Here is a 25,393-nt window from a genome sequence, read left to right on the forward strand (position 1 = left end):
TCATTATCATTCGATAAAGAAGTATTTTCAGAACTACTCACTGCTTGCTCAGATTCATTATTATTTTCATGGATTAATTTGCGAATTTTATTGGGACACATGTGTTCATCAGATTTCGATATATCTGATTTATTATGGTCGGAGTTTCGAGACTTAACTGATTTTATAATATCGCTTGTATCAGTTTTATTTTGAGAATTTTTAACATTCCCTTCAGATCTAAGCACAGGCCTAGACTGTAAAAAATTAGTTTCGTCAACTATGACGTCTCGAACCACCACATGTTTTTCGCATTCTGGGTTCCAAACTTTATAACCATTTGGTTCATAACCCACAAGAATACCTTTCCATGATTTATCATCAAATTTTGTTTTACCGGTTTTATTATGAACATAAACCGTTGAGCCAAAAACTTTTAAATATTTTATTTGCGGTTTCTTATCATGCCACATTTCGAATGGTGTTTTTGAACTACTTAAAGCTTTTGTCGGGGTTAAATTGATTAAATAAACTGCAGTTAAAACTGCATCACCCCAAAATACTTTATCTAATTTAGCACCGTTTATCATAGAACGAGCTTTTTCGGTGACGGTTCTGACCATACGTTCAGAAACGCCATTCAATTGTGGAGTTCTAGGTACTGTCAAATGGTAGGTTATACCTTTTTCAACGCAATAAGTTTTCATTTCGGTAGATAAGTACTCTCCACCATTATCACAATATAAATTGACTAATTTTAAATTAAACTTAGCCTCGCTTTTGGCAACAAAATCTTTAAAAGCAGTGAATACCTCTGATTTATACGTTAATATATATGTAACACAGTAATGTGTGTATTGATCAACAAAAAGCACAAAATAATTTTTATTATCAATAGTTGTAGGAGTTATAGGCCCACATACATCACTATGCACAATAAATAGTGGTCGCGTTATGTGACTTTTATTTTTAGTCTCATTGAACGGTAACCGACTCTGTTTACCATTTATACAAGCTTCGCATAACTCATCATTAGGTATGATGTTATTAATTTGATTTAAATCGTCAACCATATTGAGATTTTTAATTTGTAAGAATTTAGTTTTACTAATATGACCAAATCGTTCATGCCATAGCTTGTAAATATTTTTATCACTAGTGCATACTTGGGAAACAGATCGGTTCCTGTTTGGACAAACCATTAATTCTAAAACAATTAGATTGTTTTGTAACATACCTCGCATAATGGTTGTATTACCATTACGTATTTCTGCTCCTTGTTGATTGAAAGTAACCGTCAATCCAGCACGCTGCATTCTCGATACTGATAGTAAATTGTATGGAACTTCAGGACAGAATAACACCTCCTCGAGAGTTCCTTGTATGCCCATGTGACTAGTAACCTGTAAGGTTCCTTTTTTAGTAGCTGAAATAAATTCACCATTTTTAGCAATTGAAATTTTTAAAGGTGGCTGTAAATAAACATAATTAGTAAAAAGATCTTCTCGGTTTATAATATGGTCAGATGCGCCGGAATCCAGCAGAAACATGATTTTGTTTCCATAATCATTGTTATTGTGTCCGCTCATCATAAATGCAAAACCATCACTAGACGATGGCTGATTAATTTCCACCGTTTGGACGGTTCTTGTCCTTTCCGTAGACTTTTGCTGCTGCATTCTTTTGTAGTAGAAACAATCCGTATGAACGTGATTTCTGCGTCCGCAATGCCGGCATTTAACGAATGACTTCCGTGTAGCTTTATTGTCCCTTTGATTATTATAATAATTTTTAGGAAATGTATTTTCAAATTTCCGTTTACGGTTATATTTCGGATTTCGATCGACATGCAATACTTTCGCGCTCGTATCACTTGCTTCGTTTTTTAACTTCACTTCATGGTCCAATAGCCGCGTTTTTACAAAAGCCAATGTTAAATTATCTTCCGACAACGTTTCGATCGCAGTTATAACTCCATCATAATTTGAGGGTAGTGTGAGTAATAAGTGTGCAACTTTATCGGTTTCTTCTAATTTCGCCCCAGCCGCTAGTAAATCCGTTATTAAATTGTCAAACACGGCGAAATGTTTCATCAGGATGACGTCACTCTGTAACTTCAACGACAATAACTTTTTACGTAAGGCTAATTGCGTCGCGATACTTTTTCGTTCGTAAAGTGTATCTAAACTTTTCAAAATATCTTTCGCCGAACTATCTTCCTTTGCAAAACTCAGGTAGGAGTCGGATAAATATTCAACAATAACACTTTTTGCAATTCGATTATTTTTCTCCCACTCACTGCAACGAATTATAGGATCTTCGTCAATCACATTTATAACGTTCAATTCACTCAGCAACGCACGTATTCGAAACTTCCACACACTATATTTTTCTCCGTCAAACGGTTTAATATTTTTCTTTGTCTTCAAATTTTCCATCGCAATGACGGTAGATTACCTACTTGAATTTAAAACTTTTAATTTGATTTTAAACGGCGTACACTGTGCCCATAACCTATTGGTTTGTGGGTTTTGTATTATTAAAACAACTCGATGGATATAACTAATCACTATATATTTATCCAAAATATTATTATTTAGCAAGGTAGGCAATACGTCCGTCCACTAGCACGGTGTGACAAGAAGTGAGGAACATTACGAAAACATTTAAATACATTCTGTTTGGAATGAACGATGATGGCGCTGGCGTATTATTTTATACAATCAAATATCTTCTTAATTATATTTAAAATCAGGATTAGTTTTTGTATTTATTTGTAAAATAAACCAACATTAATTCCATATAAATTCGCGTTAAGGTGATAGTAATAGTATGTAAATATTGAAAACTCCCACTAGGCACACTATTGAAAATCCGGCCAAAATGATGCTAGAAGGGGGTCAATCTCTAAAGCGGCAGCTTTTGTGGGGTCAATAGTATGGACATTCTCTTATCCTCCACATATTTCATTCATTCATTTTAATTATTTATTTAGTACCTAACTTAATATTTTTGAAGGTTTTCAATACGTAGGTACGCGAATTATAAAAAAAAAATTCGCACCTATTTTCTTTGTTTTTCTTTCCAATTTCCAATTTTTACTCCTATTCTATTTTGATATTTTGTACTTAATGAGTTTTAAAAGGGTATTTGCATAGGTACCTGCTCCTATATGTTGTACAAGGACCTCGCCATGAATGTGACTTCTCCTTTAGTAATAATTAAGACTAAAATATTTATTGTATCTATGTACACCTTTACGCCTCATACCCGTATGCCAATTAGCTATAACTTAGCAAATCTGTTGAAACAATTTTGTCATTTTATGGTTGAAACGACATCGTTGTGTATAACTCAAAAATATAGTTATTTATACAATGTAAAACAATTATAATATTATATTTAAAAAACATGAATTGTGGAAAGATATGCTTTTGTTTGTTTTTTTAGATTTACCTACCCAATCAAAATCAGACTGTCGCAGCTTACATATTGCAATCACATACTTCGCTTAATGTTCTAGAAGGCCTATAATGGTCAGACCTTTGTCAATTTATGCTGAAAGATGTCAGCCTCCTGCCAAATGATTAGTAGTTCACGATAGCTTTAGCCTAGCAGATAACCACGGCCCAAATCGTCCAAATATAAAGTTATTTTTTTTCGCCAAACACCTTCGTAACCTTGGGACTAGAAACCATGGGAGCCCAGCAACCTTGGGAGCCTTGGTAGTAGAAGAAATTCTAAAAAAAAAAGTCGATTTTTCAAAAATCTGACGATTGGATTACACAGGTAATAAAAAATTTTAATAAAAAAAAATTCAACCGACTTCCAACTAAAAAATTAACCTAAACTAAAAAGCAAAAAATAACATCTTACCTATGTGCTACCTTCTGATCAGTTTGAAGGCGGTGCCAAGCCAGTGATGTTTTAATTTAAGCCGTTTAAATTACAAAATTTCTGTGGTTCTTTCAGAAACGGCTTTAATTAAAACATGACACTGGATTGGCACCGCCTTCAAACTGATCAGAAGGTAGCACATAGGTAAGATGTTATTTTTTGCTTTTTAGTTTAGGTTAATTTTTTAGTTGGAAGTCGGTTGAATTTTTTTTTATTAAAATTTTTTATTTTTTAATTTTTAGTGTTAGCACACCTACTGAGTGTGAACAAAAATTAATAAGCAATTAGTTGAAACGTTATTTTCTTATGATAAGTATTTAAGTCCTACAATCCCAATTTTAAAAATACTACCCTAACTCATATACAAAATTTCACTCCCCCTTTATCCACACGTAATATGAATATTCAGAAAATCGTGAAAGGTGACTGTCCTCGGTCTTCATCACCAGATCCCCTATGCAGTCACATTCTCATTAATATAAAATTTATCAAGTCCAAACACAAGGTAGCTACTGTGAACCGTCGAGGAGTTCCCTTAACTCTCCTTCATCTTCGTCACCAGACTCCTAATACAGTCACAACCCATCTAGATGGAAAGTTCTCATCAATACAAAATTATCAAGTCAAAACACAAGGTAGCTACTTTGAACCGTTGAGGAGTTCCCTTAACTATCCTTCGTCTTCATCACCAGACCCCTAATACAGTCACAACCCATCTAGGTGGAAAGTTCTCATCAATACAAATTTATCAAGTCCAAACACAAGGTAGCCACTGTGAACCGTTGAGGAGTTCTCTTAACTGTCATTCGTCTTCAGCATCAGACCCTTAATACAGTCACAACCCATCTAGGTGGAAAGTTCTCATCAATACAAATAAATCAAGCCTAAACAAAAGGTACCTGCTGTAAATCGTTGACGAGTTCCATCGTCTGTGTTTCGGCTCCATCATCAGACCAACTCCAGACCTTCATAAAAGTGTAGTGGTTTAAAATACCTTATGGAAACACTAACAAACGCAGTAGCCGTCCCTACAATTTTCGAAAGTTCCCCTCGATTTCTCCAGGATGCCATCATCAGATCCTGACATGAAAATAATGGGACCACCCTGGAATGAAACCCTTCAAAACAAAAAAGAATTTTCAAAATTGGTCCACAAATGACGAAATTATCGCTGGACATACATAAAAAAAAAAAAAAAATATACATACAGCCGAACGTAGAACCTCCTCCTTTTTGGAAGTCGGTTAAAAAATAAAAGAACCTTTGAACATTTCATAATATATTAAGACAAAAGTACACAAAATAAACTGTTATCAAACACGTTACAACTTTACCTCTTACAAAACAACAGACAATACATTAATGTTAAGCACGGATTGTAACAAAAAACAAAAATTTATGAAAATAGTGACATCTTAATTGTATAGATAATTTTGCAGACTGTATTCTTATCTCTTTCTGTGTCTATGGTCAGATCGCGTCCCGTTTGATTTTGATTTTTCTTTATATCGCGAATCATCTGAAAATCAAAAAAGAAATCTTAAATATTCCGCGAAACTTGCACAAGTATGAGAGTATTTGCTTTGTTTTATTTTTATTAGCGTAGTTACATTATGATTAGATTGTAGCATATCCATTATTTGTATTTGTATTATGCCTAAGTTTCATGTTTCACTCAACACGTAATTATTTTAGCTCCTGACCTCAAAAACATAATAAAAATAAATATTTTTTTAATAACATGTCTATGCTCCTAATACACAAGGCATTTAATTTTACCTGTCACCATATACTACACAACGTTTTAGTTTAGAACTCTTATGACTTTCGTTTTAAGTTTTCGACCAATGATTATCACCATTATTATAGATATTGTTGAAGTGTTGGACCAGAGATGGCAACATCATGGTACTTGACGCAGCGGGTAAGCGACATCGGATATCATCTTTAGCGGAATTAAATGCTATCCCGGCGCCTACGCAGGACCTTTCTGCTGCTGCAATTCCGTTAGCCACTGTGTCTGAGGCTCCAAAGGACTCTAGAGCGGCTATTCCCAAAGTTAAGAGAGTGGCTAGGAGATAGTTTCAATTGACCATTATTTTCTCTTCTTTCACTAGTCACTAATGTGCATTATTTTAAATTAGTTATGTTTATAACATAAAACGGTGTGTGGTGCTTGTCTCAAAAGTTAATAATCATTTTTCTTTTTGTTTGTGTCTTCAGAATTAATCTTCAGCAAGGTAATACGAATTTATATATTTTTATTTTGAATTTCGGATTGACAAATGACAAATGACATTTGACATTAGACATTGATGTTTAACAAATGTCAATGACCACAGACTAATAGATATTTCGTATGTCAATGACTATTGAATAAATTGTAAACACCGCACGACACCATTGTCATAATCCGACCATAGACAGAGATTGTATCTCTCTTTATAAATGTGCGTTACAGATTATGAATTCCTCCTTAACATAGTTAGCATCACATTTATCATAAAGCGTATTGTTATTTAGCATGTAAAATAAAAGAATGTATGTTTTTAACTAAAATTAGTTATATTGTTTTTCTTTTTATTTTATGCATGTTTATAATTTTACTTAAACTTTTTTTTTTTTTTGTAAAATTAGTTAAATTTTATTTCTAAGTTTTTTAATTTTAAGCATGTTTGTTTATATGTTTTTTTTATAACTTTTTCTCTTCTCTGTTTGTTCTGTGTAATAATTGTTTTTATATCGATTGTTATTTTGGGTAGCTGGCGGTTTGGGAAATAAGAGGTATATAGTTTTTGCGATTTTTTTTTTTTTTTTGTAATTACATAAGTTTAATTTTTATACTTAATTTTAATTATTATATATTTTATTATATTATAATTTAAAATAATATATATTTATATTTAAATATATTTAAATATTATAATGTCGATTAGCAGTATTGATAGTGACCTTTATTTGTCTATGTCGTCTAGCTCCAGTGATGATAGCTTCCACAGTACATCTTTACTTCCGCTTAATGTTACCCTTGATTCTTACTTTTCAGATTGTCTGAAAAACTTTAATGTTGTCCATTTAAATGCGCAAAGTATCCCGTCTCATTTTCCAGATATGCTTGCGTCTTTTGAGTCCCGTAATATTCATGCCATTTTAATTTCAGAATCTTGGCTGAAAACCTGTTTACCCTCAACTTCCTACTCACTGCCCGGTTATAGGCTTATCCGTAATGATCGTGTGGGTAAGGGAGGGGGTGGAGTAGCGATCTACTTACGATCTTACATTCCTTTTTCTATTGTTAGTTCGTCTACTCAACCTCCTTTACCTGATGCAGCTGAGCATTTATTACTGGAAGTCGAATTTTCACATATTAAAATTCTTCTTGGAGTATTTTACTGTCCCCCTTCTATACCTAATTACTTTCACTCTTTTGAAATTTTATTGGAAAATTTAATTCCTCTGTATAGTCATTCTATTATTTTAGGTGACTTCAATACATGTTTACAAAAGGATGACTATCGTAGCAAGAAGTTTTTATCTATTCTTGATTCTTGTAATTTATCTGTCCTGCCTCTTGCTGCTACACATTACTCTCCTGGTTGTATTCCTTCACTTCTAGATGTCATTATTGTCTCATCTCCTGATTTCGTTTTTAAGCACGGTCAATGTCCTGCCAACTCTTTTTCTTATCATGATTTGATCTATCTCTCCTATAAAATACGTCCTCCTAAAGCTAAATCAAAAATTCTTCTGCAGCGTAACTTTGCAGGGATTGATAAAGGTCGCCTTTGCGAGGACGCAAATAATTTAGATTGGACTGCCATTACAAGTGCAGACACTCTCGATCGTAAAGTGGACATTTTTAATACTTTGATTACTCAACTATACGATATGCATGCACCAGTAAAACCTGTCAAAATGAAGCACTTGCCTGCTCCTTGGCTATCGGAGGAAATTAAATTGTTAATGCATAAAAAGAATACAGCTAAGCAAAAGTACAAAACGAAGGACTCCGATATTAATCGTCTAAAATATCACAAAGCCCGGAATCGCTGCAATACATTGTGTAGAGATGCTCAACGACGCCACATTTATAAATCTGTACAAAATAGTGACACCGCTAAAACTTGGAAATTTCTTAATACACTTGGAGTTGGAAAATCATCTTCGAACAATCCTATAAATATTGATTTGGAACTTCTCAATAAACATTTTTCTACTTCCGATACAATTGACAGTACTGAAAAGGAGTCCATTCTTAGCACTCTTTCTTCTATACCAACACCAGATTTTCTTCCGTTTACTTTCGAATCTTTTACCGAATGTGATGTTAAGAAGAGTGTTTTGTCTATCGCTTCGAATGCTGTTGGATCTGATAGCGTAAGCCGTAATATGATTATTCCTATCATTGATATTATTTCCCCAGTTCTTACACATATCCTCAACTATTCCATTTATTCCAGTGAATTTCCACAGGCTTGGAAGAATGCACAAATTATTCCTCTTCCTAAAAAAATTAGTTCCACAACGTTTTCTGACTTCCGTCCAATTTCTATTTTGCCGTTCCTTTCTAAAGTCCTTGAAAAACTTGTCTTCCATCAGTTATCCGTATTCTTAAACCGAAATTTACTTTTAAGTCCATTACAATCTGGTTTTCGTCCTGGTCATGGTACGGTTACCGCTTTGACTAAAGTTACTGACGATATTCGTTGGGCGATGGATAATAGACAACTCACTGTACTAGTTCTGCTTGATTTCAGTAATGCTTTTAATTCTGTAGACTATGACATTTTGTTGAGTCTATTACGCTCTATTAACATATCTCCATCGGTTATAGACTGGTTTCAGAGCTACCTCAAAGGCCGTAAGCAGCGCATTCGGGTTGATGACGTCTTTTCATCTTGGTGCGATGTTACGGCAGGGGTACCTCAGGGTGGCGTGTTATCTCCATTACTTTTCTCTATCTTCATTAATTCGATCACTCAAAATATAACTTCTCTTTACCATATGTATGCAGATGATATCCAAATATACCGCTCATCATCTCTTGAGAACCTAAATTTAACTGTCTCTGCTATAAACTGTGACCTTAGCGCAATTGATATCTGGAGCAGACAGTATGGGCTCAAGGTAAATCCCCTAAAATCTAAGGCCATTATTATTGGTAGTCCTGCCCTCATCTCAAGAGTTGATTGGGTAGATCTCCGGCCAGTTTTGTATAATGGTACCACTATTCCTTTTTGTGACACAGTTAAAGATCTTGGGGTACATCTTGATAACCAGTTGTCGTGGTGCGTGCATGTCAAAGAGTTGAGTAAAAAGATGTTTGCTACTTTTGGCTCACTGAGACGTTTAAGGTCATTTTTACCAATTCCTACTAAAGTTATGTTAGCACATTCTCTTCTTCTTTCGGTTTTAGATTATGCGGACGCGAGCTATCTAAATATAACTGAGGACCAACTCAATAAACTTGAGCGACTTCAAAATCTTGCTATTCGGTTCATATTTAGCCTACGCAAATATGACCATATTTCTGAATTCCGTCAGAAGCTCAAGTGGCTCCCTATTCGTCGTCGCCGGGATCTGCATGTACTTTCACTTTTGTACTGTGTGTTGTTTAATCCAAAATCTCCTGTGTATCTGAAGGAGAAATTTACGTTTCAGGGAGTGCAGTCTGAACTGAGACAGTGTCGATTACTAACTCTATGTTTACCCGTGCATAAGACGAAATTTTATAAACATTCTTTCGTTGTGCAAGCCGTTAAGTTATGGAATGCTCTCCCTTTAAATATACGGCAATCAAAGACACTGGACATTTTTAAAAATGCCGTAAAGTCTCATTATCTGGTGCAGTAAAGTCGATCTGTATATATTATTTCTTTTCAATATAAGGTATTTATTAGTATATTTTGATATGTATTTTATTCAATATTGTAGGTATTTGTGTAATATTGTTTATGTATTAGGATGTAAATTATTTGTATGTATGTGTATTACTAATACTATGGTTATTTTTGTTTTACGCCACCTGCTGATGTCCTTAAGTTTTCCTAAACCGAAGGTTGCCTGGAAGAAATCGCTACCTAGCGATAAGGCCGCCTTTTGTATGCTGATCTCTTCCTAATTTGTTTTTTATTTCACTTGTTTTTGTCTTTGTGGTGTGCAAATAAAGTATATTTATCTTTATTTATCTTTATTACCTGACGTTTCGAAAGGCTCGTAAACTAAGCGTAATTGATATAAATGATTCTTGACTTTTTTTACCCCAAACTCTAAGCTCCACATCCACTCTCCAAAGCTCGGTAGCAAGCATTTTTGTTTCTTTTGAGAGAAACCCTGGGCCCTTAAACAAATTTTGATACAGGGCTCCTCCAGGGCACGCTACGTTACTGCTGATAATGAAGCAGGCAGGTCATCTTCTCCCAGATACAAATCCAGGTTTACGGTTTATACGGGCCTCGAGGCTATGGATTCTTGCCCGGGTAAGGGCGCGGGGGATCTTATTCCCCCGTTCATGTTCTTCTAGCGTCTTTCGAGGCTCAGCTTTTCGGCCTAAGAGCAGGGGCACACTGGGGTATCGCTGCGTCGTCCTACATAAAAATATCTGTGGCATGTCACACGATGCGCTCCGGCGCCGCACCGGACTTGCAACCACCGAGACGAGGCGGGGAGAGGTGAATGTGTTGCGACGTCGGAGCGGCACCGCTCAGTTGCTTATACCTACGTCGCAACATTACTTTATCAACAGACTGTCCAACTCTGCTACGGCGGCGCTGCGACATGACAACGTTGCGGCGCCGCACCGCTCGTGTGCTCGCTGATAGGGTGAAATCTTTGCGATGCGGCGCCGCAACGCAAAACGCCCCGCTCTAAGGGTAGTGTAGTGTTTGTCTATACACCGGTAGTGGAAGAAGGCGGACAGTCTGTCATTGTCGTTGGTGGAGATCGGACGTCCGGTGCTGGGCATAATAGTGTAGTGATGAAACAGTGACTTACTGCTATTACAGTAAGGATAAGGGACCTTACAGGTAGGTACGAATTACGAATCATGCAAACCTCTCTCCCTAGTCTTATGTCGGTGGCGCCTCTCCCGCGAGACGTGCGAGTCGGGCGAGGAGCGTCTCCGCGGCGAGTGCGCTGGTTCGCCCCCCCACCACCAGGCGGGGGGCGCGGGGGGAGCGGACGCGCGGCCCCGCAGCGGCGACGACTGGTTGCCGTACACGGGAGGCATTTGAAGCATCTGCGATAACCACAATATTATGATAAGTTAAAAAGTTCAAGAGCTGTGATGACCTCAGCCTCCGATTTCGGAGGGTGTGGGTTCGAATCCGATCCAGGGCATGCACCTCCAACTTTTCAGTTGTGTGCATTTTAAGAAATCAAATATTACGTGTCTCAAACGGTGAAGGAAAACATCGTGAGGAAACCTGCATACCAGAGAATTTTCTTAATTCTCAGCGTCTGTGAAGTCTGCTCATCCGCATTGGGCCAGCGTTATGGACTATTGGCCCAACTCCACTCATTCTGAGAGGAGACTCGAGCTCAGCAGTGAGCCGAATATAGGTTGATAATGATGAAAATAGTTCATATTAAATACTCACGATAAGTATTAAGGTTACTTTTTGTACACTAAACAAAAGTCACAAAACTTTAAATTACAGTGACCAGGGGGCCTTGCTCCGCGAAGAGCCTACAACAAACTCAGCTTGTATTCCAGGCTCAGACATACTTATACGTTATATTTATTTATTTAAAATAAGATGCCGGGCCGCAGCATTCATTTTAAAACAAGGCGCGATGTTTTAAAATCAACACTACTCAATCAATAAATATAGTTTCACGCCAAAAAAAAACAAAAATAAATCTGACAAACTATACTTACTTGCGGGTAGTGGTGTGGCATGCGGTAGGGCGCCGCCAGCGGCCCCTCGCCCTCCACACACGTCGGGGGCGCCGCCGCCGGCCGCGCGGGGCTCTCGGATGTTGCCAACTGAGAAATGCAACAAAAATGTATTTAGTAGTCAGGGGCGTATTCTGATACAGGGCTCCTCTAAGACACACTACGCCACTGTTAGTAGAATAATATAGGGGAATATTTGGGACAAAATTAAGTTTGCTTCAGGTTTCTAAACAGAGGTTACCGTAATGGGTAAACATAAGCTCTTCGATTCGGAGTAGTTTGAATCGTGAATCGAAGTAGTGTGTATATGAAACTTGGAAAGTTAAAACATTCCAATGTACATTCCACTGTACATTTTACACTTTTTAGGTAGGTACATTGATCTACGAATACGACTTAGCCGCTAACTGTGGCCCTTATTAGAAGGCTCAAAGTCACTCAGCAGGCGATGGAGCGAGCTATGCTTGGAGTGTCTCTGCGTGATCGAATAAGAAATAAGGAGATCCGTAGGCGAACTAAAGTCACTGACATAGCTCAGCGAGTCGCGAAGCTGAAGTGGGTAGGCCACATAATTCGAAGAGCCGATGGACTTTGGGGTCCCAAGGCGACCCCGCACCGAAAAGTGCAGTGTTGGTCGACCCCCCACTAGGTGGACCGAGGATATAAAGCGGGTTGCAGGTAGCCGCTGGATGCTGGCGGCTAGAATGGCCATCTTTTATTAGGTACCTATTAGAATTGTTGAACAGGGAATGATTAATTGAATAGGCATTGTCCACGCTAGCGCTCCAACTTAGACCTCGTTATAGCTTTCCAATAGTCAAGTTTATTTAGCATACTTGTACTATGTTGTGATAGCCCAGTGGATATGATATTCCTTACTCATTACATTTGTAAAGCATTCACCTGCTGCTTGAGATTGTTGAAATCGTTGCTCATGTCGCGATATCGCTGCAGACACTCCTGCCACATGTTCGCCATCTCTGACATCTCTGATCGCTGCTTGTTGATCTCCTCCTAATGTACAATACTTCGTTATTAATTATGTAAAGCTGCAAAATGTTTGTTTGCTAGTGCTTGTATTGAGAAGGTACCTAACGAGCAAACAAAGGATTAAACAATTGACGATTTACACGTCCCAAATTTTGCAATACTTCGATTGCAAGTTTCACCACAAGATAAATAGGTTTTAGGAACAAAAACAACAAACATTAGTATGTATTTATTAGTAAATCATTTACGGGATATTTTTTATCAAGCAAAACGTATCTTTGATTTTTTGGACTGCTTTTTTTTGACTAAGGTGAGCCCTGTCTCAAAGAGGTAGGTCTACCTAAACCACAGAAAACACAAGCCTAAACTACCTAAATCAAAACTTGTCTGTCTTTTTGTTAGATTACAGTTGATAATGTTCAACAAAACATGTGTATTTATCTATTATTGTTGGGGAAAGAAGAGAAGCAATATAGAAGCACCATAAGTCTAGCATCCGTGTCGCCGACGTCTCGCGCGACTGTCTCGTAGCGTCGCATACACTCCCGCCACAGGCGAAGCTGCTCTACTGCCGATTCTCGCACGTTGTTCGCAGTTTCCTGAACAATATTGACGACTTTTAAATTCTGTTAATCTTAGTTTCAATGAACTTTGAAAGGTGCAGCTACATCGGAAACATTTAAAGCAATTATTTCTCATCGCGTATCTCTTACTAATCAAATTTCGTTACTAACATTAGCAGATTTATCTCGACTCTTACTAATCAAATTTCGTTACTAACATTAGCAGATTTATCTCGACTCGGGTTTTGGGAGATATCTTTGAAACAGCGCATCAATTCCTTCCATAGTTTCATCATTTTGTCCATTGCCTCCCGTTGCTCAGATATTTCTTGCTATAAATGTAAAAAAACAGGTTACTCAGGTTAAAGTTATGAAAGAGCTCACAAATCGGGCTATGAAAACTGAACTAACCTTAACTACTCGCAAACAGTTGCTTCTTTCGCTCAAAGTACTAGTTTCCCCATCTGCTACACTGAGACCTGAATCTCTTTCCCTCTCAGAATATCTCTCTCGGTCCTTATAGTCGTCATCTCTTGACACTATCGACATTCGATCCAAACGATCCAGATTCCGCCTCGAACGATGGTCTTTACTAGGCAAATTGGAGAAGTTTCTCTGACGTTCTTTATCATCGAAATATTTGTCTCTATTACTTCTGTCATAACATCTTCTATCTCTGTAATCTCTATCATCCACTATCTTATCCTTCATCCCGTCACTCCTAGCTGTCCTGCGATAATATGAGTCGTCTTCAACATATCCTTCCCTTCGCATATCAAAACTTCGACTAGTTTTCTGTTCGCAAATACGTCTTCTGTCTTCATACTTTCGCGGATCCCTTCGGTCGTCATAATCTCTTTCGATTCTTCGATCTGGCTCATTTGGCCCGTAATATTTTGAATTGACACAACTCCTGGTGGCTGTTCTTTCGGGTGGCAATTCACGATATCTCTCATCTTCGTGGTTTCTCATTACGTTGACTTTGCTCGCATATCTTGGTTGTGGTTTATCGTAAGGCCCACACATATACCTTTCTTTTCTGTCATCGGGCGGGACAGGGATATTCTCACGACTGTGTAGTCTATCACGGAAGTTCTCATAGCTGCGAATTTTCGATGGTGAATGACGGTCTCTCGAACGTTCGCGACTTCTGAGTCGTACCGGTTGCTCTACTTCGCATTGCAGCGACTTATGGCTGTGTGATCGGGGCTGAAATTGTACAGTAGGTAGATAGGTAGATAATTATGTCTACCGTAGTTAAGTGACCAAATAATTTAACAAACTTACAACTTGCGGAGCATTTTGTTTTGGTACAGTCTTCTCATTCATCTGAACACAAAATTTAGCAAAAGTTTCAAAAAGTGCTGCTTGTTGGTCCACCATTGGACGCTCTTCTTTTGTTGTTACCCTTTTGAGAAAATAAAAGTTATTAATTAAAAAAAAATATTAATAGTAAGTTAAAATTATTTAATATTTAATTGTGAAAATGATGAAAAGTGGCTATACTTTTCGCGTTCTCTGTGCTCATCCCGATGTTTTCGATGGTTTTTCTGACAGTCTTTTGTGACGGATGTCTCCCGGTTCTGGTTAGGACGGCATTCCTCGTGTCGCCGCGAGTGTCGATGTCTATTGATACATATACAAAAAACAATTAGGATCTACTTATTATTGCTACCATAGGTAGGTAATCGTCTATTAGCCATAGCTTTCACCAAAAAGTTAAAAGAAATTATTTCCTTTGTCATGGAAACAATATGAGAGACTTTTACTTAACTGAAAACGTAGGCGTAACTTTTGTCACAATGCGGATTCGATTAGACGAATTTGACCTACAATAAGACTAAAATTTGAGTTTTTAATTAATTGAGGTGAGTTGTGTTGGCAGTATCTGAAACTGCAGTCTATTTTTAAAAAGTTAAAAATACCTATCTGATTTATTGTAACATCTTTATAAACACGCTCAAGAGCTTACTTCTTTTTATCTCTTTTTATAGCTTCCTCCAAAAAGGCATAAATGAAAGAGTCTTGATCTTGTGGAATGGACTCAATTGCGTCTTCACCGTCCTGTTCACAATTAAGAATAGAATTATACCTTTGTCCCTGAAGCTCTCACATTAGCATCTAACCGTCTAATGATGAACTTTTGTCAGGAGCATATTTTTGTCTATAGTCCAAATTTACTTTTACCTATTTTAGAATAAAATTAACAATAAAAAGATTTTTCTGGGGTCCCATCCAATGAATTTGCCACGGGCCTACCAACAAGGAACTGCCTCGATCAGTAAGGCCACCTGCTTCCAGCGTATCCCTGCGACTCGCTTAATGTCGTCAGTCCACCTGGTGGGGTGTCGACCAACACTGCGCTTTCTAGTGCGGGGTCGCCATTCCAGCACCTTGGGACCCAAACATCCATCGGCTCTTCGAACTATGTGCCCCGCCCATTGCCACTTCAGCTTCGCAACTCGTTGAGCTATTTCGGTGACTTTGGTTCTTCTGCGGATCTCCTCTGATTCGATCTACGGGAGTTCGCGCATCGGTGGCACGCGAGGCGGAGCGCTCTGGACCGTTGACCACCGGTCGAAGGTGATGCATGGACCGCGGCGGGCAAGCGGATCTCAACGTCGTGTGTCGTCCAGCCCCAGAAGGGGGAGAGTGAGTATCAAGGGACAAGGAGCGAAAAGAGAAAATAACTTGTAGGGAGTCAAGAAGGCGTCCCGGGAACACGCAAAGAGCAAGTACCGGGTTCGCCCTCCCTCGATTCGGCCCAAATTACCGAGAGGTTGAAAGGGCCATGGGAGGTGGTGGGTTGTCCTCTGATTCGATCACGCTGAGATACACCGAGCATAGCTCGTTACATCGCCCGCTGTGTGACTTTATTAATTAGGTAAAGATAACTTATCTTTTCACTAATTTATAGATATCTATTACTAGCCTATCGTATTGATGTTTCTATTTTTTTCATTATAACTAAGTTCATTTGGCAGACAGTACCTGAGCGGCTGGTGACATAGATCGAGGCGTAGATACTAAACCGGACTTTAGTGCCAGCGATATCCCTTCTCGTCTGTAATTCAGTAACAAGGATTACTTAGGTAGTAACTAATTAAAGCAAAAATATTACAAAAGAAAATATTTTCACTATGCTATTAACTACCTCAATCAAATTGCTATAAGTATACTAAACAAAGAAATTAAAAATGAAAGTAGTACCTAAACGCATGACTTTTTGTAACTTATTTATTTTAAATATGTATTGTTTGTTTATAAAATATTATATAAAATATACTAACCATATCTAATTGCTCTAAGCTTATTGATCAAATTTATTTTCATTAATTTAAGAACAAGTTAATTATAATTATTAATTAGGTGTGAAATGACTAGTAAAAATGAGGTTATAAATTACCCTCATTTTTAATTTGTTTGTTAGTAAACAGTACTCATCAAGGGAGGCTGTAGTAGGTATAGGTACCTAATACAATTAGCATTTTTTTTATTTCGGCGGCGGAGAGGAGATTGGAAAGCTGTCCCTTCCTGCCATAAGGAAGGCGAACAATAAGTAAATCTAATCGAGAGATAGAAGAATTAGAAAATTAATTAATTATTAGGAATTATTAAATGGTCTAAGATTGTACCCATTGATAATGACTTACGCAGTGCGTCGATTTCTGCGCGGCGATCGAGGAGATCGCTGCATATCGACGGGCGAGCGATTGAGCGAAGGACTGCTGCCCCTTTCTCTGTACCACAGTAGAGAGATTAAGATACATTTAATGAACTGCCATATTAGTCCAATAGTTAGCCTAAGTGGCTTCGAAAATGCCGTGTGTATTCTTCCAAGAAATTCTCAATAGCAGCCTGGAGTTGGCATTAGGCCTCTAAAAGCACCTTAAACCGTCGGTCCTGTTACCCTATGCTCAAACTTGGTTTATATTAACAAGTAGGTACGAGAACAATCAATCAATCAATCATTCAATCAATCAATCAATTGATTTCTTTGCAGATACATGCATTATTTAGATGGATAGATAGGTGGTCGGTAGATGTAGATGGTAAATGTATCTTGCCAATTAGGCATGCAAATTATTTATTAAGTACTAGCGGACGCCCGCGACTTCGTCCGCGTGAAAGTCGTTGTAAACTTTCAACTACCCCTACCCTACCACTACCCTACCCCTACCCTACCATACCCCTGCCCTACCCCTACCCTACACTACCCCTACCCTACCCTACCCCTACCCTACCCCTACCCTACACTACCCCTACCCTACCCCTACCCTACACTACCCCTACCCTACCCCTACCCTACTCATTAAGGCTGCACTTCTTTATTTATTCCCCCCCGTTATACAAAAATAATCCATATAGCATGAATTAGTATGCACGCGCGATGGCTTAGCGTATTTCTTGTATAACTTTGGTGTTTCTTTACCGATTTTTATGATTCTTTTTTTATTGAATAGGTAATAATGTTACCTTTTTTATGGCTGTACACGCGACGGAAGCTTAAAAAATTGAGTAACTTCTCCCGTTTTCTCAACATTTCTCTTCACTGCTCTGCTCCTATTGATTGTAGCGTAATGAAAAGTATACTATAACCTGCCCAGGAGTATGAAGAATAATTGTACCAAGTTTCATTAAAATCCGTCCAGTAGTTTTTGTTTCTATAAAGAACATACAGACAGACAGACAGACAAAAATTTTATTGATTGCATTTTTGGCATCAGTATCGATCACTAATCACCCCCTGATAGTTATTTTGGAAATATATTTCATGTACAGAATTGACCTCTCTACAGATTTATTATAAGTATAGATTTAATGATTCAAATGATAATTTCACTATTTAAAATTTACATCTTTACAATTAAAATATGTATGAAAATAACAATAATATCAACTTAACACTTTCATTACCGCTACGATTTTCACGATGTTTTCTCGGGAGCCGCCTACATTTTACGTTGGACTCGCTAGGTGAGTCGCCGGCGCTGCGATACGAATCATTCGACTCGCCACGCGAGTTCAGTGGCATTGCGTTAGGGTAAAAACTATGTTCTGTTATTTTTGTGGCCGTGACAGTGTACGTTACGTGTTTAAAGCAATTAACTAGTATATGGTGTAATTTAACAAAAAGAAAATGGCAAGAAACACTATAAATAAACGAAAAGGTAAGTTTGTTTCGTAATTTATGCAGTGGCTCTCAATCTTACAAATACTGATTATTGTTGATATCTTATATTGTTTTTATAAACAGATTTTCTTATTATATGTATAGATGTTTTGAGTAAAGTTACATTTTAATTACTTTCGAAATTTTCAGGCCACCACAAAACACAATAACATAGAACACAAGAATCTCAAAGTCCAGAAAACGTTTGCCAGGGGTTAAAACAGTAGGTACTCCAACAGGTCCAGTAATCGAAAGCCAAGTCACAATGATAGAAAACAAATATACGCGTGCGATAAGGAAAGGGTCGTGCTTAACACTAATCTATATATAAAGAAAGTCGGGTTTGTTACAACACTTCACTCGAGATTGACCAATGAGAGCTTGGCAAAAACAATGTTATCAGTGCTTTTATTGCTTACTAACCAGAGCGTTCATGTTAAAAAATACCGGTTCCTTTTGTTTTGCCGGCAATTTTTAACAATGCGAAGGGATCCTCCAGGGGGGGGACAGTTCCATACATTCTGAGCAATTTGTTGACTTACAGGCCATCTAGATCTAGTAGTGAAACAACTTTTCGACTAAGTTGGTAAAAATATCTCAACAGATGGCAGCAATTCCATCGCTAATCTTAGTGTGCCCAGTATCAATATTTGCAACCATTTCGTAATATTTAATAATTTTAACGATAATGAAAAAAATAGTAACTCTGTAATAATCTCATAGACCACTACATGAAATATATATTTAAATAGTTTTGCAAATCAAACTTCTTCATTTAATAAAATATGTGACGCATAAGTTAACATAGAGTGTTTGGTTAGTTTTTAAGTAACAAATGGCAACTACGCAACAATATTAACTAAATGGCTAAGATGATATGAAGTAATAATCTTTATATTATTTCCGGGAACAAAATATTTATAGTATGTTCATGGGGAGGCAAAACATGGAGCAGTGGCGTTTTTCTTCCAAGCCATTTTCCAGTCCTTAATGCGTTTGATAGCAAATAATGTCTGCAAATTAGTTACGACTTCATATACTTTTCTATATTTATTCTGCAATTATTTTTTTAAATAAAAATATTTTGACTCCTCAGTTTTGTCCGATTGCCCGTGAATATTACTTAAACAGTTTTTACAGTATGATCATGAATTAAATTGTGTTGGTTGCGATTGTAAGTTAATGGGTTTAACAAAATAAGCGTATATTAATTTCAACGTGGCCATGAACTGTCATCTGGTCCAGTGGTGAACATGGTCGAACGGATTCTAACAAAGTTACGTATGATTAGGAATAGTCGTGGGTTCGAGCCTGGGTGGGGAATGGATTCATCACAATATATTTTTTTTTGTTTTTTTTATTTGTTTTTCTCAATTCGTTTTTTTTAATATTTTTTGAGTTTTATTAAACCTCGATTAAAAATCTCCATTTAAATAAAATTGCCGCTGTTTTAGTAGTACCTATAAGTTTACTCCAAACCGCAGTTGGCGCTTCAATTTAAGCCACCGAAAATCTTCAAGAGGGCTCTCTTTTCCCATATACTTATTATACTCTTTGGGATCCTCTTTCAGTTGTAACTCTTAAAGTAATAGACCGAGAGTTGAGTTTGTGTTTTCTGCACCGTTCGTTTAACAAAAACGCAAGGACAGACTCAAAAACTTAGAAGTACCCATTTGGTGAACACCAAATTCGAGCCCCTACAAGGTGTCGAACACAATCCGCCGTTGTTTTACGAGTGAATGTGACTTTTGGTAAAATGAAAATAAAAGTATCTACCTTTTATATATTTCATTTATAAAAGTTTGAGAATCTATGTTAGTGAACTCGCCTAGCGAGTTCAAGGCATTGCAGAATAGTTTATTTTCTTTCGATTATAAACTGGGTCTGCACACCCGGCCCACCACGTTATTCATTAGATTAGTGTATATTTAGTCTTCAGTATTATTTTAAGCAGAAAATACACATGCATTTTGAAAAAAAATTGCAAAAACATTGAACTCGCGAGGCGAGTCTACGGCGCTGGAATAAAATTTACGTGGACTCTCCGGGCGAGTCGGTGGCACTGAACGTGTTAAATACTCATTTACACTGTAGAATGCCTGTTGAGTTAGGTATTTATATAATTTATTTTTAAAGCAATTTATATTCTTTTTTTTCCTAATTTCTTTTGGTAACTAACCTTATATAAATCAATGACAACCATATTTTACGTATTCTGTAAAGCCAGTGTTAAAATGATGACATCACAAGTCTATCGGCTGATAATGATGATGATGATAATTACCGTACTTACCTATTGATACCGTCTTGAAGGCCATCGCCGTCGGCAGCTGGCGGCAGGTCTTGTAGACTAGCTTTAGCTGACGACGTACGACGTCCGTTACCTTGACCAACCTGCAGTTATTATACAAAATTCACATGTGTTTTCTTACCAATTTTTCTTTGACAAAATTCTGAATTAGGTAGGTACCCTACCAAAATCTTAATATAAAATATCTTTGGTTAAACTTGGTTAAACCAAATTAACGTTTAACAATCAAGTTAAAGAGCCTCAATAGCTCAACGGTAAGAGCGATCGGACTCATCACCGAGGGATGGTGGTTCAATCCCCGCCCCGTTAGTCTATTGTCGTACCTACCCACTCCTAATACAGTCTTTCCGACTAGTTGGAGGGAATCGGAATATTGATCATAATTAAAAAAAATGGCAAATATTCTGTTTTTTTTTTAAATAGTATAAAACTACATCTTTCAACGGCTTTACCTATAAATAAAGAACAACGGGCACAATCCGACCCGGTTTGTGAAAAATCTCTTAAGTAGGTACGTATAGCCGGATGCAATCTGTGTGATGCTCAGACCAATTATTTAATAGACCTGCCTCGCTAGACGTTACTTTTCTGTCAAAGTATGTGATTTATTTATTTATTTATTTATTTTTATAGGGTACCAACAGGTTATGACAATTAAAATTGAGTTTTACAAAAACATAGATTAGTGAAGTTGTTGTGTCATAGACCCACTTATAGGTTACCTCAACATGCGTAATTTAGTACTCGAATAGATACATAAAAAGAATTAAAAGAATAATAAATAGGTTAATTAGACTAAATTAGGGAGAAAACTGTTTTAGATTTGCGTTTGAAAATATAGATATGGATCTATCACACAATTACATTATGAACAGAATTAAACTAATATAACAATAAAAAGAAAAAAAAACAGTATAATCTAAAGATAAAAATAACATTTAAGAGGTATCCCTTTTGTACTGAGTTAAAAAATATTTTTCTAGTTTATTTTTGAAAATAGGCAAAGTGTCACCAGCTATATCAATATTTACTTCCTTAGAAATAGTGTTATATGTGGAAATCATTCTATTTAATGGAGCTGAAGCGCCTAAATTTGTTTTGGAGTAACTAGTCCAGAAAGGCGTGAAATTTTTGACCCGACTATATGGTCGTATCGTATGATCAACGATCTAATGCGATTATAAAAACTGTATGTATAGAATCGATGTTAAATAGTGGTAATCGTGTTCGTCGGTTAAAGAGCTCCGTAAAAATACCTTTTTGTGTGATTGAATTGTGTAAAAAACGGGTAAAAACTTCTAGTTTAGTATAAGATACATACAAAATCTAAGCTCGTTTCCTCAGAAAATGACAGACAATTTTGTTCGTGACTATGAGTGCAATACAGGTCCTCATATAATTGGTCTGAGGTGTGATGTCTCGGAAATAAGCTATGAGTGTCGCTACGCACAGGTCATACATAAAGTAGACGCGAGAGGCGACTACGGGTGCGTGATCATACCGTCTCCCTACGTTACCGCTGATATCTAAAATCTTGTATTGCGCAGCTGAACGCACGATCCATTCAACTAAAACCAGTATTTTTTTATATTTGGTGGGATTAAAAAGTTCAGGTCAATAAAAAAATTCCGATGCTAATGCTCGTTACCGTAACTTATCAGTTAATTTATGATTTGAATTATTACGGAAACTATTATTTAATGACAAAGTGGCGAAGGAACTTGATATCTGCAGCTTAGGTCGTGGGTTCGATTACAACAACTTGAAAATATGCAACCCTCATTAACGTAAACTGGTGTTCCGGGGACAGTTCCGGGCTTCAGGGAGCCGCTGGAAGCTGGCGGCTCGAGACCATTGTGTTTGGAAGTCCATGCAAGAGGCCTATGTCCAGCAGTGAACGTCCATAGGGATGATGATTATTAACGTTGAGTCAAAATTCCAATTCAAAAAGGTGCCCGTTGGCCTTCATGGAGGTCAAGTTACACCAACCACGATCTTACCAAAGTTTGCAACTACCTATCGAAGCACGATCGCAACTTCTTTAGATACCTGCCATGAAGCTATAAAGATAGCTAGACCAAGCCCTTATAAATATACTCAGAATACAGAAAACACCAGAAACCACGTTCAAACGTCATTATAAAGCACGCATTGTGTCCAAAAATTGTACCTGTTTGTAAAGGTATATTTCTTTTTACTCTGTTATAGGTATAGCACGTCACACTGCACTGCATACACAGAGTGACTAATCGCTTGTTCATGAAATAACACAAAAAAATATAGAGTACCTAATTTCAACGGTTTCATTCCTATGCGCGACACACCTTCTGGAGTTTTCTGTATTCTAAGTAAATGTAGTGTGCAATTGAGTTGGTAAAGGCAGAACCTTCAAATCAGAACTGTGTGTCGTACTTACGCCAGTCGATTCATTCGTGCCGAGAGAATTGCTGTCGTCTATGCGCTTTTTTCTGGTCCGCTTGCGTTTTGATGCGTCAAAAACTTTAAATAATTTCTTACTATCACTCGTCTTACACTCCATCGGATGTCACCAAAAGGGTCTCGGTACATCAGAATTACTTAAACTATTTCCATCAGCATTTGGTAAACATTTACTATAGATTAAAAGTTAAATATTAAATTCGGAATTTATACAAATTTGTTATCCAAATAAACACGGACAGATGTGGATTTGACACTATGATTGAATAATTGAAAATAGAATTCTCTCGACTTTCTGGCAGTGACAGATTTTGTTTGCCAGTCATTTGAAATCTATTTACTTTTTGTTATTCTTCTCTTTATCAATTACTCCGTAAGGCCGGTCGCGTACACTCGTTTTACTTGTTCGGAAAACCGAATGCATGAAATCAATATAAAATATTGTAGGAAATAGTAGTCGGAGACGGATTTGACGTCGCTCGATCTCGTGTTGGCTCGTGCCGACGCTAGGTGGCGCGACTTGTTTTGGTAAAAAGTAGGGATTTAGAGAGGGATAGCGATCAGTTGGCGGGAACTACTTGCGATATAGGGCGCTCGCCGTACGGTCGGCTTCAGTATGCTCGTGGCGTTCGAACCGTTCACATTTCTTGATGTGACTTCAGTGGAAAAGGGGAGTGTTTGTTAACAGTCAAAGGATCCTTTAACCCTACACACAACGTTCACAAGTGCGTGACTCCACTCAAGGTCATTCTCTGCCATTCTAGGGTCTTTTTTTGGTTACAGTTTGGTTTGTTAATTAAGTTTTCCGGACAAATATTGTGAAACCTTTGGTCAACATTGGTTTTCTTATTTTTTAAATCCACTTTTGAACCTTCTGCTAAAAATATATTAAATGACGCGTACGTTTTTTACCGAACGGAACAAATTCCGCGCGAATATAATAAATGCGAGCCCTTGCGACAATATACATTCCAAATGAAGAAAAACGTAAAATCTGCGATAATCTCACGGAATTCCAAATCGAAATCATGCGTTGGGAAAACGAATGTATGCGGCTGGCCTTACCGCTGACGTTTATATAAAACCTCGAATCGAAGCCAGCCAGAAATTAAAGGGGCTGGACTCGACATCCAGAGGGCATGGGTTCGACCCCCCTTGGTTTGTAAAAGTAATGCTTTTATTTAACTCGATTCCAGTGTATCTTTCAGAAAATTCAACCCTGCTACCTAACAAAGCCACCATAGTCCAACTGTATTGCCTACTTGTACTTGCATACGGCGTAAACTGAGACACTTTCGGCTTTTTTAACTTACCTTATCAAAGGTTTATATATAATACGAGTTACTATCTATGGAGGTGTATGTACCTCTACGCCAGTCAATTCACTAACTTTGACGTAAGTTAGCTACATAAGAGAATTAACATCAAATCAATAACAGCCACATTTTTCGTATTCCGTAAGTTTTTACAAAATCACAATGGTGAATTTCGTATCTATCTTAACTAGCATACGTCAAAGTTTGTGAATTGCCCTGCTAAAGTCTTTACAGAATGTGAAAAATGCGGTTGTTATTGATTTGATGTTAATTATATTACGTGGCTAATAGACCAGTTAGTGAATACTGTTAGCATGTCAAAGTGTGGACTGCTGGGTAGGTTTCAGCCGCAGCTAGTTACCAAACATCCATCTTAGACTGCATAACCTCAAGTGAGTTGCCTTTTCTCTGAGTTCAAAAGAACTTGTATTCATTAGATATCTTAGTCGAAAACAAGACTATTGTAACTCTCACTCTCTAGGCTCAACACAATATCGGGTATTCCTTCCTCCTCTGTGAAACAACATTAGCGCTAACAAATAGACATACATAATTATGTCAAAAGACAAAGGATATGTATTTTTACAAAAATAAATGCAATTTTAAAAATAAAAAAAAAGTTTCGCAAATTACAAAATTGTAATTTTATTTGGCTAATATTATTATTGTTAATTTCTAATATTGACAAAAATATGGTTACCCATATTTGGTAAGTTCCTATTTACAGAATGTGTCTAAATATAAAATATAAATTGTAAAACAAAAATCTCAATTTGGTGAATCGGTGTCAGGTGTGGATTCAAAAATGCCAATCAGAAAAAAAAATAA

At 37.2% G+C, this 25,393-nt stretch overlaps 1 protein-coding gene and 1 long non-coding RNA gene across 3 annotated transcripts; one reads left to right on the forward strand and one right to left on the reverse strand.

The window, feature by feature from the left end:
* Positions 1-5,138: 5,138 nt before the first annotated feature.
* LOC112046635 (uncharacterized protein DDB_G0283697) lies at positions 5,139-25,255 on the reverse strand. 2 transcript variants are annotated; one of them, XM_024083342.2, is made up of 14 exons: positions 23,227-25,255; positions 20,793-20,893; positions 16,980-17,066; positions 16,318-16,390; positions 15,299-15,390; positions 14,833-14,952; positions 14,614-14,734; positions 13,738-14,535; positions 13,545-13,658; positions 13,246-13,362; positions 12,677-12,787; positions 11,756-11,863; positions 10,930-11,113; positions 5,139-5,395 (listed from the first exon to the last, which is right to left on the reverse strand). In XM_024083342.2, the coding sequence occupies exons 1-14, from the start codon at positions 23,347-23,349 to the stop codon at positions 5,325-5,327; spliced, it is 2,220 nt and encodes a 739-aa protein (XP_023939110.2). In that variant the 5' UTR covers positions 23,350-25,255; the 3' UTR covers positions 5,139-5,324. The 2 variants fall into 2 exon arrangements, with proteins under 2 accessions (XP_023939110.2, XP_052744459.1); XM_052888499.1 differs by lacking the exons at positions 15,299-15,390; positions 16,318-16,390.
* On the forward strand, positions 17,631-20,279 carry LOC128199346 (uncharacterized). The gene is made up of 2 exons (XR_008251995.1): positions 17,631-18,497; positions 18,650-20,279. It is a non-coding gene; the product is annotated as an uncharacterized LOC128199346 (long non-coding RNA).
* Positions 25,256-25,393: the final 138 nt, after the last annotated feature.

This window comes from Bicyclus anynana, chromosome 22, assembly GCF_947172395.1.
Source record: "Bicyclus anynana chromosome 22, ilBicAnyn1.1, whole genome shotgun sequence".
NCBI lineage: Eukaryota > Metazoa > Arthropoda > Insecta > Lepidoptera > Nymphalidae > Bicyclus > Bicyclus anynana.